This window comes from Thamnophis sirtalis, unplaced genomic scaffold (assembly GCF_051295495.1).
Source record: "Thamnophis sirtalis isolate CommonGarterSnake01/CBP01778 unplaced genomic scaffold, rThaSir2_p1.2 scaffold_1, whole genome shotgun sequence".
Taxonomy (NCBI): Eukaryota; Metazoa; Chordata; class Lepidosauria; order Squamata; family Natricidae; genus Thamnophis; species Thamnophis sirtalis.
Window position 1 is genome coordinate 69,292,221 of NW_028261381.1, and position 17,465 is coordinate 69,309,685.

The following is a 17,465-nucleotide window of genomic DNA, read 5'->3' on the forward strand; positions in this document are numbered from 1 at the left end:
TAGAATGAAGAAAAGGACAGACATATAAACATGCATGGTCATCTTGGTGATGTTATTTGTTTGGTGGTGCAAGATACCTTTTCATTTCTCTTATTATTAATGAATGTGGAAGAATTAGTAGATTTCTCCCAGTATTGGAAGCCCTGGGGGAGAGAAACATCAAGTAAATTTGAAAACAAAATAGAAGAAATATGGATTGATTTCTTAGCTGCTTTTTGTATCTGCTGATGCAATTTAATCTCATATCATAATCCAGAATCCACTGCAATAGCAATTAAGTTTATTTTCGCAACCATTGCAAAACAGAAGTCAAAAGTAAAAAGCAGAAACAAAGCAATTCAATGAAAAGTATTAAGAAACTTTATTCATAATACATCCAAGACCCAGAAGCAGGAAAGGAGGGGAAGGTGTTGCTAGCAATGCTTATATTCATTAGGAAACATGCCAAAAGTTGAGCTGTTGCCAAAAGGCTCTCCAGCATTCTGTTTCATTCACAAATTACTCTAGGTTTTCTATGCCTGGAGCCTCTCAAGATCCATCTCAGATCTATCTTGTCTCTTCACCCTTCTTCCCTTGTTGAAGGCAGATTTTAGGAGTTTGTGTTTTCTGTTCAAGATGATATGCTTTGAACCAGATTTCACCCGCAACCTTCAAGGAACTGAAAATAACAGAAAGTAAGTTTCTCTTCATTGCCATGAGAGTTAAGTCCTATTTTGGAAATTTTGATTAATTCGGAGAACAAGAAAATACAACCTCTGACTGACCCCAGAGTGGGGTGGGAACGGAGATTTTGAAATATCTTTCCCCTGCCATGCCCACCAAGCCATGCCCACAGAACTGGTAGTAAAAAAAATGCATTTCACCACTGCTTTATATAGCCTTATATAAACTCTATATAAAGTAGTACTTTATCTAAGCACCCAAATTTCATAGACATGATGATAGGGAGACGGCAGAGTCTGCCTATCTTTAGGAGGCCATCTGGTTGTGCAATTTTCATGCAAGCAATATGGAAATTGTTTGCCATTGCCTGTTTGATGTTAACTGATAACTAATTATTTAATACTAACTAATTTTATAAAAGATCCATGTGATAGAACACATGCTTAATGACTGGCATCTCTCTCTTTCTACTATTGGGCTTATTTTTATTCTTAAAGGATCTACAACTAAAATCTTTCTTCTCATTAGCAGTTTAATACTTTGCACACCAGATCTCTTTTGTTCAGTTGACATATTCACATGTATGTAAGTATGTCTATATAATTGCATGTTCTCCTTTCCCCGACTCTTGAGAGCAAAGCCATGCAGATCCTTCATTTGATTTGATTCATTTGATCTGTTTGGCTAACCTTTGTATCTTGAATGTTTCCTAGATCCCCAACTCCTCTTCTGGCCTGATAGTGTGATACTTACTGCACAATGTCAGCAAAGCCAGTGAAGAGAGGTTTTGACTGATATTCAATACCATGTTTAGCACACATGGATTTCACCAAAGGAGCCACCTTCCAAAAGTTGTGCCGAGGCATCGTAGGGAAAAGACTATAGGGAGAAAGGAAAACAAAGAACTTGTGATACTTAACTATCTTTTTGCCTTATTCAAACTATGAAGCAGTTTCTTACTGATAGCTTAAAATCTCATTGCCCTAAATCAGTACTCACTGGTGCTCAATTTGAAAATTCAGGTGCCCCGTTACCCAGTCATTGAAAAAAGATTGATTCACATTGCACGTTGACTGAAGCTGGGAGAAGAGAGAAAGACAGGTTTTAGTTCAGACATACCGTGAATGAAGGAAGATCAAGCAAATGTCCACAATATATATTTATATTTGTCCATGATTTATATTTATATTCATGTTGTTTGGTTTGTATGTATTGGTATATAACTAGTATTTCTAGACAAATATATTGAATTTTGGAAATCTTAAATTATATTACCCTAATAGTAGAGTTTAAATACTCATTTGTTATCAAATCTGATAGTCACCAGTGTAAAGTTTTGAAAAATTGAGAATTAAAATATAATTCTAGTAATATATTTATTTTTCATTTTGTGAAACATTTCTTTTCTACAGTTACTTTCAAATCTTTCCCCTTACTTATTTCACACTGAACCAAGTTGTCTGATATGATTTGAACTCACAGGCCTCCTATTCTAAAAAGAATATCCTGATCTGGATGAAAACCAGATGCTGGGAATGGACAAGAGAGAACTGATTCCTGCACTGGCCAGTTTCTCTTTCAGTTAGTGCTATTATCTTAAAATGATGCCAAAGGAATGGAATCTCATTTCCATTTTTATAAAGTCCAAACAAAATCAAGGGCAATCATAATCTATAAGAAAAGGCATAGCATTTCTAAACACACTTCAAACTTTTCTATCATCGAAAAAGCACGGTAAAAGAAATAATAATAGGTAAAAATAACATCCAAAAAGGAATTCAGTTTTCCCATGTGGAAATGATAATTGATCCTGTGGTAATTGGATTATTATAGATCTGTGAATTATTTTCATATAATAAAATTACGCAGAGAAGCTAAAGTTTAATCATATACAGCTATCAATTTTATCTCTTAGTTCTCTCTTACCTGTGTAGAGAACCAATCCATGTTTTTATCATGATCAATGGGCATAGGAAGATGATTCGTCTGTGATATCCATGTAAATATAATACTCTCAAGAACACTGAGAGACAGAAATGAGGCAAAGTCAGGCAAATTAGGCAAAGTGAATATCTACACAAACAATCTTTGAAGTAGAATAGTTTGACAAATTTATTCGTTTGTTTGTTAGGCTTAGAATGCAAGTCATTTACTAGACCTAATGATGCCTTTCTATTGAAATCAATACATTTCTAACACTCCTCCAGTAACAATGAGTCAGATTCAAACCAAAGATCAGGACCCCCCAATCTTTCTGCGGTAGTGGACAAATTTGGAAGGTTGACCACTACCATGGAAACTGATCCCAAATGGAGACTGATCCCAAATGGAGTGGCTTGGCTATATCCCAGATAGCTATTATAATGGCAATGATAAAGTTGAAGCCCACACATATGGAAGTTAGGGAAAGGATAATCTAGAGAATAGTCAGGGTCTGTGAAGCAATAGTGAAACACAAAGAAAATAGCACATATGATGAACAGTACTTTAAAAGAAGGAGGTATCCCAAAACACCCTTGAATCCAAATATGGGGTTGAAGGCAATAAAGAATCGGATAAAATATGCCAGAGTCCATGCTATTTCCTGTAGAAGAGAAGAGAAGGAATGGAGATTAGAATAGCATCTTTCCTTGCTCCAAGTAGACACCCTACATGGAATCTTACTGAGATCCAGATGTATATCTTCTGGAAACTCTGCTCTGTTTATGGCCCATTTTGCCAGAACCAGTTCTATCCTGGGTTCTTTTTTAATGGATTGACAGATTAACTGACTGAAAAGAGCCATAGGAAAAAAAATCACTAGACAAGACTGAGTATGCTTGTGTTTTTTTTAAAGTACAATATTTTGAGTTCACGTCATTCCAGAAAGTGAAAGAGATGGAGAGAGGTTTCTTTGCATGTTGTTATTAGGTGTTTTTTAATTAATCAGGGAAGACAATCATTTTATATAGTGATTATCAATACAAGAGACCAGGTGTGTTGTAAGCACCAGTGTTGCTGTGCATGTGGACCTACCTGTTTGAGCTCATAAAAAGCATTATTTTCAATAACTGACATGTTTTTGTGATATCAGGTGAGAATGTAGAGATTTTATTTGCTTTGATTATCCCACAAAATTTCAGCCATTTTTAATTAGAGCACTGACAATAATACATGGCAAATTCCCATTTTAAAAAAGGCTGGAAAAGTCTTGTCTCCCATCTTCTATATTAGAAAAGAATAAGTCCAAACCCATTTCCAATCCCTCTAATTTTTTTTTTTTAAAAGATGAACCATAACTTTATAGTTGTATTCAAGCCACCATATATCATTTTTTGATCAAATCCTTCATAATCTCTACTTGAGAAAACTGGATTGTAATTCTTTTCCATTTATAGTTCAATCAATGTTATTGTCCAGTTGCCTCCAAGGTTTCCCCATCCTGCCTTCTACATTTGTTTTCCCAGGCAAAAATTGAATGCCTTCTTCATAAAAGGCCTTTTGATAGCCAGAAATAATTCATCTGGAAGCACTTTGAAATTGGGTGGCATTGACTTTCCCATTAATAATATCCCCATGCAAATTTTTATAAAGGCCCAAAATGGTTTAGTCTTTTCAAATCCTCTTCAGGAAATAAAATTCTAAACCTAGAAATATACCATGGAGGGAGGGGTGTCTCCGTATTGTATTATTTAATATTTGGCGTGGATTATTTGTGTACTCACCCTCCAGAGCTTGCGTTGGAATATAAAGTAAAATGTGTAAACTTGAAAAATAGGGATTACAATAAGAGGCAATGCTGTAGAAGGAAACAAGATGCATATAGCCATTAAGTATCCTTTCTAAACATAAAAGAAGCATCAACAGCACTCCTCAAATGTTCTGTATTTACTATTTTATTTAACAATTATAATTGTACTTGAGAATCTCATCATCAAAAATAAATCAACTCCAAAACTTGTATATGGCAGACACTGCCTGAGTTGTGCCACTCATACTATTTGTGCTGGCTCTATTAGAACCACTTGACTAAAATACACTTGAATGAGCTAAAGGAAGCTCTGTTATTCCTTGTGATAAGTGGACAATACTATCTTAATCTATTCAGATTTGTTTAGAGGAAAGCCCTGGTAAATCCAGTGAGACCAGCTTTCAAGTGTTTATATATTCATTCATAAGAGACATCATGTAAAACTGCCCATCTTGTAAAATACAACTCTGGGTGAATTACAACAATATAAAACCTCAAACTAGAGACAGGGCAAGCTACTAGTATATATAAAGAGAGCACACCTCACCACCTTCTAGCACCGATGATGTTACCTAATTGGGTAATGAAAAGTCTGCAAGAAAACTACTGGCCTCAAGGAGCACCAAGGACCCCACAGTTCCACCTCAAACTACAAATATTCTCTTCTATTGGAATCACCTGAATAAAAGGCATTTTTCCTTCAAAAGTGGGGAGGGGTTAATAGTCCAGAGGAAAAGAAGCATAGAGGCACAACACGGAAAGTTGCAAATGCTTTACTTGCTGACCAATAGCAGAGAAGAAAAGGAGAAGATATTCCAGAGACAGGAACTAAGGGAGAACAGTGTTTGTAAGAAGAAAATATTATTATATAATATTACCACAGAATACAATATTGGAATAGAATAGAATAATTGTACTCATAATAATTATAATTAATGTAAGAATACAGAACTAGCAATAGAATAAAATATGAAGTAGAGGCAACAGAAAATACGTTTACACCTATAAGTTACAAGTTTTGTTTTTAAATCTTGGGTTTCTTTCAAAATAAAATATATTTGTAACTCTTATAGGAAGATATGTTTTTTTAAAAAAAAAACTTGTTCAGAGTCCAATGCTTTTGTGGTTCTGGAGACTCAGACTCAACACTCAATTTAATTGAAGACAGTTTAAAAAATACTTATGACAGAGGTTCCCTCCGACTTGCTATAAGCAGTTAGTTGTGGTGCCCACCAGCTTGACTGGCTTCCAGAAATGATGGAGCTCATGATTCAATGGCTAGTAGCTTCTGAAGGCCACCTGAAGGAAGACCAGTAGATTTCCTTGGTTGGTTATTGTAAGAATGGACTGCTGAACTTGATGGGCCAGGAGTTACATCCAGCAGGCACCATTTATGATCTTATGAATAAAGCAGTTTCAAAAACAAAAGCAACTGCTGGTGAAGAGGTTGGACTATATTCTCCATTATGTTCCTGTCTCTCTTCCATGGCAATTTTCTTCCACTGTAATTTGATTTGTGTGGTCTGTGTGGTCCTTATCTTAATAAGAGTTGTTATTAATCTAAACTGTGATGGGGATTAAGTAGAATGCATAACAGAAGAAAAGGTTCATTTGGAGTTTAACAGGAGGTAGGGGGAGAAAAAATACTCACTGAAGAAAAAATATTTGTGCTGATAGTTATAAGGCATGTATTTCTTTTTCTGCAAACCCAACTGTAAAAAAAAAGGCATGAAAAAAGCAAATAACTTTCAAAAGGTAATTATAACTTAAGGCTCCATTTCTATAACATCCTTTTCATCTGCTCTGTGAAATAAATTCTCAGGCAGGAAAAAAGCAAAAAAAAAGTGAGAGGTACATAGCTGTCACAATAATAAACTGTAATTGTTGTAGTTAGAATAGATTGCAGTCTTTATTTTCAAAATTTCCAGGTGCAGAAACACATGGCAGAGCGAGATAGCTTTTAAAATTAAGTCCTGCAATAGAAATACAGAAAAAAACAGTCTTAAACTTAGATTTCTTAGTCAGGAAAGGAAGTTGTCCCTTTTGGTAGCAGAAACACTAGATAAACTTTTACTAATCTTCCCATTAGTAGAAGGCCCCAAAGGAAAGAATTACTGATGGAGGTGGATCTGATGGGTTCAAAGTGTTCCATTGTCCCAATATTAGCTCTTCAACCACACCATCCTATAGCGGCCAAAATTAATGTCCTGGTTAATGACTGGTTTCAGTAGGGGTGAATTAACAATAAAAAGGAGAATGGCCAGGGTTCAGTAAAATCTGTTGTCATCTAAACAGTTGCTTCTTACCTCCAAAGAAAGAGTTTCCCCTAATGACAAAAAATAGGGATGAACTGAAAGATCTGGGTCCTTCTCGAAACAGTTGGGTTTAGCATGATGCTGGGAATGGTGCAAAGACCACCAATTAGCTGAAACCCCCTGTAGAGGAAGAGTGAAAGAAAGCATTCAGGCTCTTTTAAAAGATTGCTTGACTATTTAGTGCTCTGCTTTGAAGAGGTAATACAGAGGAGATTCCATTGAATCTTTGAATCAGATTTTCAAATAATTTTGAGATGTTGAATCAGATGACTCTGAATTATCTTGGAGAGGTTCAAAACAGTTTGAAGATTAAGTGCACTTTCTAGCTTTGAAGAATCTCAAGCATTCATTGCATATGTGGACAAAACTTGGGGGGGGGGATTTTGAGTACTGTAATGAGTTCCCTAATATTAACTTGAGTAGGTGGCAAATGAGTTTTATCACCTTTCAAAATCCTGCCTGTCAAAGCACTGCAAGAGGTGCTACTCTGCTACTTGTGCATTTAGAGAGATTCACCTGTGTGGGGAAACAGAAAACAAAATAGAGACCTACATCTATTCTGCACTGTCTCTCTTTTAATGAGTCTTGCTTTTTCTTGCTTCCATACCATTTTATTCTTACTTTTCTTCGACTCACCTGTAGTACAGTCCCTATTAGCTTTGGGTCCAGTATTTTCCTTCCTTTGTCACTGGCATTTAATCAGGCTTATTGATCAGGAAATTTTATCACTGGCATTTAATCAGACTTATCACTAATTGGGCTTTATCACTAGCATTTAATCAGACAAAAGCAGGTGAAAATAACACCTGACATGCTCATCTAATTTCACTGATAATGTTGGTACAAAGATTTTAATAGCAGTGTTAGGAAATAGATTATAATACCATTTGTTATTAAGAATGTTCAAGCAGGGTAAAAAAAAACTAGGCATGGAACAGATGATATAGGATTTACTGTAGATATAATAGACTTAAAATAAAGATCAACTTGTAATCTCATTATTAGATGCTGAAACTTTTTTGATAAAATACACAAACAATTCATATTCATTATCTGTCTGTCTGTCTGTCTGTCTGTCTGTCTGTCTGTCTGTCTATCATCTATTTATCTATCTATCTATCTATCCATCTATCTATCATTTTTATGGCTGTGTGTGTGTGTTCCAGCATAACTCTGGAATGCCTTTAGCAATTTCAACCAAACTTATTACACAGATGACTTTCTGTCTGGAAAGTCTGTGGGGGTAAGACACCCCAACACCCCCTCAGTGTGTGTGTGTGTGTGTGTGTGTGTGTGTGTGTGTGTGTGTGTGTGTGTGTATTTCAGCATCACTCTGGAACGCCTGGGCTGCTGAAATGAAAAGGAATGAATTATATCTATAGTGTCAAATCACAGTACTTTTGACAATGGTAGTGTGCATTTTGGATTCAAGTTCTGTGAAGATATAGCCTGTTGTGCCTTAAAATGGCATCTACTGAACAGCACAGTGCAGTTGCCATGGTAACAGTTTCACAGTATTCCATAAGGGGGCTCCCTCTGGTAAGGGGTATTGGTTGTAAATAAATACCCAGTAAACGCCGGGTTATCAGCTAGTATTAAATAGATTTGAAAATCCCTTGGAATTCATAAAATAGATTAAGAATATTATATCTGCTACTAAAGTAAAAATTAATGACATTTTCTCCCACTTTTCCATAATTTAGAGAAACTAAACATGGATGTCCAGTTTCACCCTTGCTTTTGAATGTCTGCATTAATTAATACTTCAATCAATATTTAATAGTCAATGTAATTATTGATATTTAATCATTTTTGGTTTGTGTTATTAGACAACAGAGAAATATCTATGGAGTACTACATCTCAGTTGAATACATATGCCGACATTCTTCTGTTTATTTCTAAACCTCATACTGTTGCTTTAGTATTGATGCAAAATAACAGAATATTCTGTTGTCCAAATCGGAATTGACACCAATAGGTAAAATAGGTAAAAATTGGGTTACCCATCACTAAATATCAATTCCATATTTGCACTGAATCCATTAAATATTTGACATACACATATGTATGTAGGTATGTATGTATATACACCAAAGGATACAACGTGTAATATAAATAAAATTGTTGGAGGGGTGTTTCTTCAGATATCAATAGATGGAGATCATTAAACCTTACGCTTTGGGGAATAGGTGAATGCTTTCAAAATGTATGTTATTACCAGATAAATTTATATTCTGAGAAAAATTCCAGTTTAAACATCTGGAAAATATTTTCAGAAAATAAATTCATTCTTTACAACCTTTCTATGGAGTTCTTTGATTCTGAGAATATCTTTACAGGAAATCCAATTTCTAATTAATGAGGCAGGATTCGGTTTTTAGAATCTGGAACTATCATGCTTAACTATAGTCAAGTATTAAATACTGAAAGCTAATAATTAGAGTAACTTTTCCAATATAGGCAACCTTGGAATATACATATACAGCACTTTTGGTTGGATGGACAGTATTAGGATCTAAATATACAAAACTCTGGTACCTCTGAAAACAATTACATTAGTTATAAACTTACGGAAAGGAATGTCTACTTTTAAAACACTGTTTTTTCCATCCCATATTGACCCCATGATCCACACTAAATTGACACTGGACAAGACTTAATGGAATTCAAGGACAGCTGGAGTTGGACTGCTTATGGGAACATAACTTCACGATGATTCCTCTCTTGACTCTTCCTCCCCCAACTCTGCTTCTCTTTCTCATATAGAAACATTCTTCAGTCTTTAAAAAAGGTAGTCACAATCGCACAGAACCTGCTTTTTCTAGTTCAATTTGATTTGAATGTTTTCTGTTTTACTTCAGTATGACTGCTCTATAGGCTCTTGGTTGGACAACTAAGAGACTGTGCTACTCTTTTTTCATTCTTATTATTGCTGCCTTAAAACAGTACAAGAGGAATATTTCAAAATTTATATCAGAATTCTATAGAACTCTTTCAGTCTACGTATTCATCCAAACTTTGGAGTGTTGATCAGAGGTGCCATTCTGCCAGTTTGCCCCAGTTTGGGCGAAGGAGGCTCCGCCCACCTGCCTAGATGTCATCACAGAAACTCTGCGCATGAACAGAAGGTTTTGCACATATGCAGACATGACACGCGAAAGCACATATTCCCAGTTCTAAACCAGTAGCAGAGGTAAGAGGATTTAATGCCTGGTGTTGATACCCTCAAAGGTATCTGCTATGTTATTTTCATTTTATTCTGTACCCCAAATGAAAGAGTTATAGGCATTTTGATGCTTTCCCATTCGAGTCAAAAACACAACTTTCTTGAATTATCTAACATGATCTTGATCTCAGATCTCCTATATGAATCAGGTTTTGCTACCTTCGGATCTTAAATTGGGATTGGCTTTTGGTTAATTTGCGCATTCATCTTGTTCATTATAAGTGAAATTCCACTCTTGGTCTGCATTTAATAATGACAGACAAACAAATGGTATGATTTAACATAAGAGAACTCTCTGTGTTCTTTGAGTGGGAATGTAAAAATGAGAACCCCATGTGACACCTCTGTTATAAATAACACAACACTTTTGATATTTACTCATGAAACTTTTTCATGTATATTTGCAATATTCCATATTCTTTCCCTTCAATTCCGTGGAACATTCTAAGAATAATTGACCTTACTTACCTTTAAATAGCACATTACAAATTCATGCCAAAGGTGGTTCCATTTTGGATTACTGAAGACTGAAAGATGTCCTAAATCATGTTGTAGAAAGCCTGCTTGAGACTAAAAGAAAAAAGGTGATTAGCCACAGAAGGACTACCTTTTGTGTCACTCCTACAACTTGTATCCAATGGCAATAGCTATGCAAGAACTGCTGGGATAGATAAAATAAAGATTCATTCATTCTAGGATTTTTTTTTATTCAATCAAATGGGGCGGCCACCCAGAGAAGCATTCCAAACAGGATAGGCACAAGAAACCAATTCTACAATATAATCACAAATATCTTCCCCAAACGTATCTGATATTTTGTGATAGGCAGTGAGGAGACATGGTTGCTTTTTAATGCTCTATTCTTGTTTCATTACTTACTGTCCTTCAGAATGGGAGGGTTGAGATATGAGATGACATGGCATCATAGAACATAGAATTTAAAAGGACCGTGCAGTTCTTCTAAAATAACTGGCTGCCTCTTCTTTTCTACATAATCATCTTTTGGGCAAAACAGAAGTGGCTTTTTATCTAGCTGAATTGCTTAGTCTCCTTCAACCCTTATTCCTCCAAATAATTAAATGCAGTCTTCTGAAGGCGCATGACAATTGAATATGTGTTATTTTCTTTATAAAGAAATTATTTTAATTTAGTTGAAAGACAGTCTGCTGTAGGAAGCCAAACTAGCAGAAAATGCCATTTTACCTAAAAAATAAAGGCAAGAATATTACCTGAGCAAAGGTCAGCAACACAGTGGCAATAAGAAAAGATATTTTAGATATCCCAAAATACCACAAAACAAACCAGCCAGCAAAATCCATTAGTAAAATATGCAGAAGTATCAGGAAAAAGAAGAATTGGTTTCGCTTGAAGAGTCCCATCTTTTCAACAGTGGACAGCAGTTCCCGAAAATCTTCTATTAATAATTTCTATGGGAAGAATTTCAGAAAATTTGCAGGAGTTTTGACTTTATAGATACAGCATAGCTAGCCAGTGGCATCAACAGTTAACATCAAGAACTCGTAGTGGAATGGCCCTCCAAATATGCTTTTCCTTCCAAACTTTTAATATTCTTCCAAAAACATTAAATGCGGAGGAAAACAAATGAAAAATGGTTGCATAAATAAACTATTTTTCTACTTAGTGACTGCTAGACAACTTAGAGCTCATGTTTGGGGAACTAGAAATCAATGTCTGTCTGTATTTAATAATCTTGGCAAAAAAGCACTAATGTGGAAACAGAAAGCGGGGGAAGAAGCCAGAGAAGGAGATATATATATGATTTCATGGTATAGCTTGGTATAGTTTGGTAGTGTACAGCTTTATTGAGTGTCCACAAGGCAGCACCAATTTATATATTCCTCCAATGCACATACTAATCTATGGTTGGAGAATTACTAGTATAAACAAACCACTGACTGTTGTATTATTCAGTACTATTTTTATTTGTATATTTATTGTAAACTATTGGCACATTACATTCATTTATAGAATATATTTGTACTATATTTCAATTTCATTAATATTTACTTAAATGTAGTATTTTATTACCATTATAAAATATGCAATTAATATTATGATTTAATATTAATTATTATTTCTGATTAAATATCTATGGAGCTCAATGAGGCTCTATTTACCTACTTTAATCACTTTATACAGCTGCCCACTCAATAACTTTCAGCAGGTTACATCATTAGACGCCTATTGGCCAGAAGTCCCTTCACAGGACATTCCCAAGCATGATCAATGCTGTTTCAGGGCTCTGCCCACGTCTGAAACCTGACTGAAAATGATCCAGATAAACCATTTTCTCCGGACTCCCTGAGGCTGCATTGCAATCACCTGCTTGTTAATCTTAAAAAGACAGGCTGGGATTAATTAGGCGGAGGCTGAGGAAGGCAGCCTGAAAGAACTAAGTTTACTTGCCCAATCTGATAGCCAACTATACTTTAAAAATACCTTGGATCTTGTTTGGCAGAATCAGATGAAAAATCATCTGATGGGACATAAAATGGGGTTGCTCTACATCTGGAGGATGAAAAGGGTAAAACTGAATACATTCACTCTACATTGAACACTAGCTGGATATGTCTTGTTGAGACGACAGAAGCGTCATCATGGGGGGGGAGGGGTTATTTGGACTCCATTTGAATCTGTGGAAGCTAAAGAAGCAAACAGAGCTATCTCCATGTTACTCTCACTGTGGATTAGAGTCTTGCTTGCTTAGTGGAAGCAGACAGGGAGATGAGAGGAGGTCAAGTGTGAGTGATAGTGAAGACAACCTCCAGATATATTTGGGAAGAATCAAGTGCGGCTTCAAGGCAATGTGGTGGAAAGTGGAAGGGAATGAAATGGCAGATATTAAGATCACTTCATAATTTAAAGTCTGCTGAAGGAAATGGACTTTTACTGTTTTTATAAATGCCAAGAGATTGGGGTGAAGTACAAGGACAATGCAGAAAGATTGAGGAGCACCTTATAAAATCTCTTCTGTTGACCTTAATAGCAGATCAGTTTTAATGACAAAAGCGATCTTTGAATCAACCCAATGATAATTAAGGGTTTGCAGTTGAACACAATAAGTCACTACTTCAATTTTCTGTCTCCAAACTTACATTTTTACTGGGTTCAAAGCTGGGCTGATCAGGTGCCAATTCCCCAATCAAAAGTGATGCCATGTGCTTCCTTACTAGGGTCTTGTCAAGGTGAAAGGCTGTAAAAGGATCCTAAAGCCAAAACATAAGGAAAAAAAATAAAAAAGGAAAAAATATTGTAATAAAGAACCAATTTAAAGTCAACCTGGAAGAAACATGTTTAGGCTGAGTGGTTCTATTTGATTCTTATCTTTATTCTCTCCAATTCAAAGCATGACAGACATAATTCCCAAGAGGTGCTTCACCAAAGATATTGAAACACTTGCACAATTTCAGAAATTAGCTCTGAAGGGTTATGATTAATTCTAAACTATAATTATTGAGAAAATGATTTTGGCTTCAAGTAAAGTCTAGAGCAACAGATAACAAAGAAACTGCAGTGTTTTGCAGAAAGTATAAAAGACAGAAAAATGTATAAACCTTATAATTTAATTGTTTAATACTTTCTAGTTTTACTGCTTTATTCTGCAAAGAGAATTCCTGCTTTTCTGCTCTCATTTTAATTTATTTATAGGTGGAACATGCACAATTTGCTTAGTTCTGCATTAACTTTTATTTCATTTTAAAGTTGAAAAAAATATATACTTCTTTTTAATAGTAAGTATAAACATTAATAGTAAGTATAAACCTAAAGAATGTAAAATTTTCAAAAATACAATATGTAGATGAAGTAAACAAATGGAAGAATCTGCTTAAGGCTTTGAAAAATAAAGGGGAAATACAAAAAACAAATCAAAATAATGATTTGGATAATGACTTTCCAGTGATCTAAAAAAGAGGTCTGCTAAAGACTTAAGAAGCCTCTGTGATTCAACAAGAAAGATAACATCTGAATGAATTAAAAACCACGAGTGTTCAAAGTAAAAGGAAGGAATAAAAAGTTGTTCTGTTTGATTGAGATTAAAATAAAATATGCTTTTTATAAATCGCTGGTAACTCTTTATGGGCCTTTTGCTGACACCAGGACTGAAAAGTTGATCATCTATTGTTGGGCATATAGAAGGATGGGTTTTGGAAAAGATTGACATTTGTTTGTAATTTTATAGCAGGTAATAAGTTATCAAATTTCTTTTTACTTGGCATATTGAAGATTGGTAGTCATTTCTTTAAATATAGTTCTTTTTATTTCCTCCACTTCTTTCCCTTTAGTTTTTCTATTTTTTCTTTCCATTTTTTAATGTATGTCAGTGAAGACTCAATCATCCAGGCTAAAGGTGTTTAAAGGTGGAGCTGGAACATGGAACTAGAACAAACTTTGTTAATCTGAGGTGATTCATTGCTAAACCAAGCATCTTCATCAGTCAGAGTAAAAATGAGTTACACAGAGAATCATTGGAATGCACCAACTGTTGCCACACCCATTTCATTTGAATCTTGACTCTCTAAGTCTCAGATTAACATGACAGATAAACAAAGTTTGTTCCAGTTCTATAATTCAACCTTTAGTCGCATTTGGCCTGGATAATTAAACCTTAGTTGACATATATATTGCAACTCATTTCAGGGAGAAACACCTGAAATTGGTGCGGCAATAGTTGATACATTCCAACCACTCTCTGACTCTGCTTAACTACTGGTAATTTTTACTCTGATTGATGAAGTTGCTTGGATGAGCAACTGAATATCTTAGATTAACAAAGTTTGGTCCAGTTGCCATGAATCAACTTTTAGACACTTCCATTTTTTAAAATTCTTTCTGTTTTTTTATTTTTCTGAGTTTAATTTGTCTTTGATTTTACTAGTGTTCTGAAATATTTATCAAAAAAAATTTTTAAAATTAAAAAGTAAGTAAAAGGTAACAGGAAAAAATAGGCTAATGTGCTTTGAAAGTGGATTATAGCGACTGAGGGCAGTCTTATTTTTTAAATAATGATAAAATTATTATTTTTTACTTCTGTTCATGCACAAGGCAGCACTTGAATGCACAACCTGCCAATATCTAGCCTGATGCCTTAATCACTACACCAAACTGGCTCCATGACAATTTTTGTGATTAGTTGCAAACTCATGTCCGACACATTGCAACCCCATGGAAACATAACTTATATCTTATCTTTTTATTTTCTACATCCAGGTTGATGTTGTTGTGTTGTGTGTGTGTGTTTGGGAGAGAGGGGGGGTTGTTTTGTGAGCTCCTACTTGCAGTCAGTATTAATAGAGGCCAGATACTGGTTTTCCCAACTGACAAAAAATAGCAACAGCAATAGCAGTTAGACTTATATACCACTTCATAGGGCTTTCACCCCCTCTAAGCGGTTTACAGAGTCAGCATATCGCCCCCAACGATCTGGGTCCTCATTTTACCCACCTCGGATGGATGGAAGGCTGAGTCAACCCTGAGCCGGTGAGATTTGAACCGCTGAACTGCAGATAATAGTCAGCTGAAGTGGCCTGCAGTACTGCACTCTACCCACTGTGCCACCTCGGCTCAGTTATAAGTATGTGTAAGTATATGTATCTTCAAATAATCATGTGATATAGATCCAGTTTCTCTCTTTGCAAAAAGGAAGACAGAGAGGATAGTACTGCATGACTGAACTACTGGCTCCTTGTTAAAGTTGTGTAGGATTAATTAAAAACTTACACTTTGATTATTTAATTGCCACAATAGTGGGTTATGAATTAATAATTACACTTAAATATAGTTGGAAGGGTTTTCTTGTTCAGAGCTTCACTTTTGTTTTTGGTAAAACTGTAAAAACAAAACTTTGCAATGTTTTATCAACAATTCTAAAAAAAGCTAACCTATAAATCATTAGTTTAAATTGTTTCTTTTTCTTTCTTTTTGTTCTAAAATCATAGTGCCCTAATGGCAAACCTATGGCACATACACCAACACTTGTTTCCTCCACATTAACCCTGGTTACTCAGTCCCACTTAAGACTTTTCTTCTCTAGGCTCAACAGTTCAGTTTAACAATTCCTTCAACAACCACCTCACTCTCTCTTTGTGGCTCCTGTTCCAACTGTTTTGGACCTTTCTTAAAGTGTAGCTCCACAAACTGAGTAAAGAGCAGAATAAATGGAATGCTTTGTAAATAATCGAGAAAGCCAAATACTAACAAAAAGAAAGTCAAAATGTGCTTCATATACTATAGAAAGACTTTTGAAAAGTGTTCAGAAAAATGGGAAGCCCAGAATCTCATTGTCCTCATGAGAAACTTACATACAAGTCAGGAAGCCACAATACAGGCAAAACAGCCTGGCTCCAGATGAGCAAAAGGGTACAAGTCTGTGTACTTGACCCTTATATTCAATGTATATGCTGAATATATATTAAGGGCAACTGGTTTTAACATTGGGGGAAGAAACATCAATAGCCTGTATTATGTTGATAGCCCTACCCTGAAGGTGAAGATACAGAAAATCTGCAAGTTTAATGATAAAAGTCAAGGAGCAGAGTTGAAAAATGAGATTAAAATTAAATATATAAAGAAGACCAAACTAATTATAATCACCTACAATGACATTGGCAGTGAAGAGACTGAAAATGACAAATAGAATCAACCCTGAACGGTAAAGGAACAAGCAATCAATAAATCTGACTAGGACTTAGTAGAGCTACCACAGAGGCCTTGGAGAAGATATTTAAATGCCGTGCCCATAGCTACAAATATTAGAATTGCGTAAACTATGGTAATCCCTGTGACACCTTACGGAAACGAAAGAAACTGGCCACCCGAGTCCTCGCCTCGTCAGCTGCCCCGCGCCTTACCGTGGCATCCTGCCCTGCGTACGAGCTGATAGTCCGAGAGCCCCCCGGGTGCCTCCTGTGGAACCGGCTGATGTCATAGACTTTCCTGTCAATCACCAGCCAGCGCTCCCGTGCGGGGCCTTCCTGGCCAGTGCGCAGCCCGATCTCTTCCCAGGTAAACCACCGCGAAGGACCGGACTGATCGGCCGCGGGATCAGCCTCCCTCCTCCGCCTGATCCCGGTTTCTCCTTGCTGGGAAGCCATCTCCCCCCGACTGAGGCTTCGGGGAACTTGACACTGTCTTTTTCAGCACCTTCGGGAGGACGGATTGGGCGAGTCAGAGCAAGGGCGTTTCCTGCCCCCTCGCCTTCGATTGGCCGATAAAGTTTCAACGATGCTGCTCTCGTGGGACAAACGCAGACTGAGAAACTCCCGAAAAAGCAACTCGGGCGAGCCTAAGATGTTCGGCTTTTCGAGTCCGAAGGAGAAGCAGGCTGCCGACCGGTGTATTTTGTATTGCATTTTGTATTTTGAAAAGTTGCCCTCCCCAGCTGATAGTGATAGGACGGAGATCAGCTGTGACAGTAATTGTTTATTTTGGAGAACAAACTGAGCTGGGATTCAGCGAGTCACTATTGATTCATTTCTGCCTTCTCTCCATCCCTGGAATACCACAGGCTGA

General features: G+C 36.1%; 1 protein-coding gene across 3 annotated transcripts in view; it reads right to left on the bottom strand.

Annotated features, from left to right (window-relative positions):
- The window catches only part of LOC148049527 (acyl-CoA (8-3)-desaturase-like), a 32,950-nt gene extending 15,845 nt beyond the window's left edge, over positions 1 to 17,105 (bottom strand). The window contains exons 1-12 of one of the 3 annotated variants that reach the window (XM_087715234.1): positions 16,805 to 17,100; positions 13,052 to 13,162; positions 11,165 to 11,362; positions 10,404 to 10,505; positions 6,700 to 6,828; positions 6,045 to 6,105; positions 4,368 to 4,441; positions 3,150 to 3,247; positions 2,590 to 2,686; positions 1,663 to 1,742; positions 1,417 to 1,542; positions 338 to 658 (exon numbers count right to left, since the gene is read on the bottom strand). In XM_087715234.1, the coding sequence (XP_087571360.1) occupies positions 547 to 658; positions 1,417 to 1,542; positions 1,663 to 1,742; positions 2,590 to 2,686; positions 3,150 to 3,247; positions 4,368 to 4,441; positions 6,045 to 6,105; positions 6,700 to 6,828; positions 10,404 to 10,505; positions 11,165 to 11,362; positions 13,052 to 13,162; positions 16,805 to 17,047 (1,431 nt within the window). In that variant the 5' untranslated portion in view covers positions 17,048 to 17,100 and the 3' untranslated portion in view covers positions 338 to 546. Of the gene's footprint in view, positions 1 to 337; positions 659 to 1,416; positions 1,543 to 1,662; positions 1,743 to 2,589; positions 2,687 to 3,149; positions 3,248 to 4,367; positions 4,442 to 6,044; positions 6,106 to 6,699; positions 6,829 to 10,403; positions 10,506 to 11,164; positions 11,363 to 13,051; positions 13,163 to 16,804 lie in introns of those variants that run through there. The other 2 variants (XM_087715240.1, XM_087715247.1) reach the window with 2 other exon arrangements.
- Positions 17,106 to 17,465: the final 360 nt, after the last annotated feature.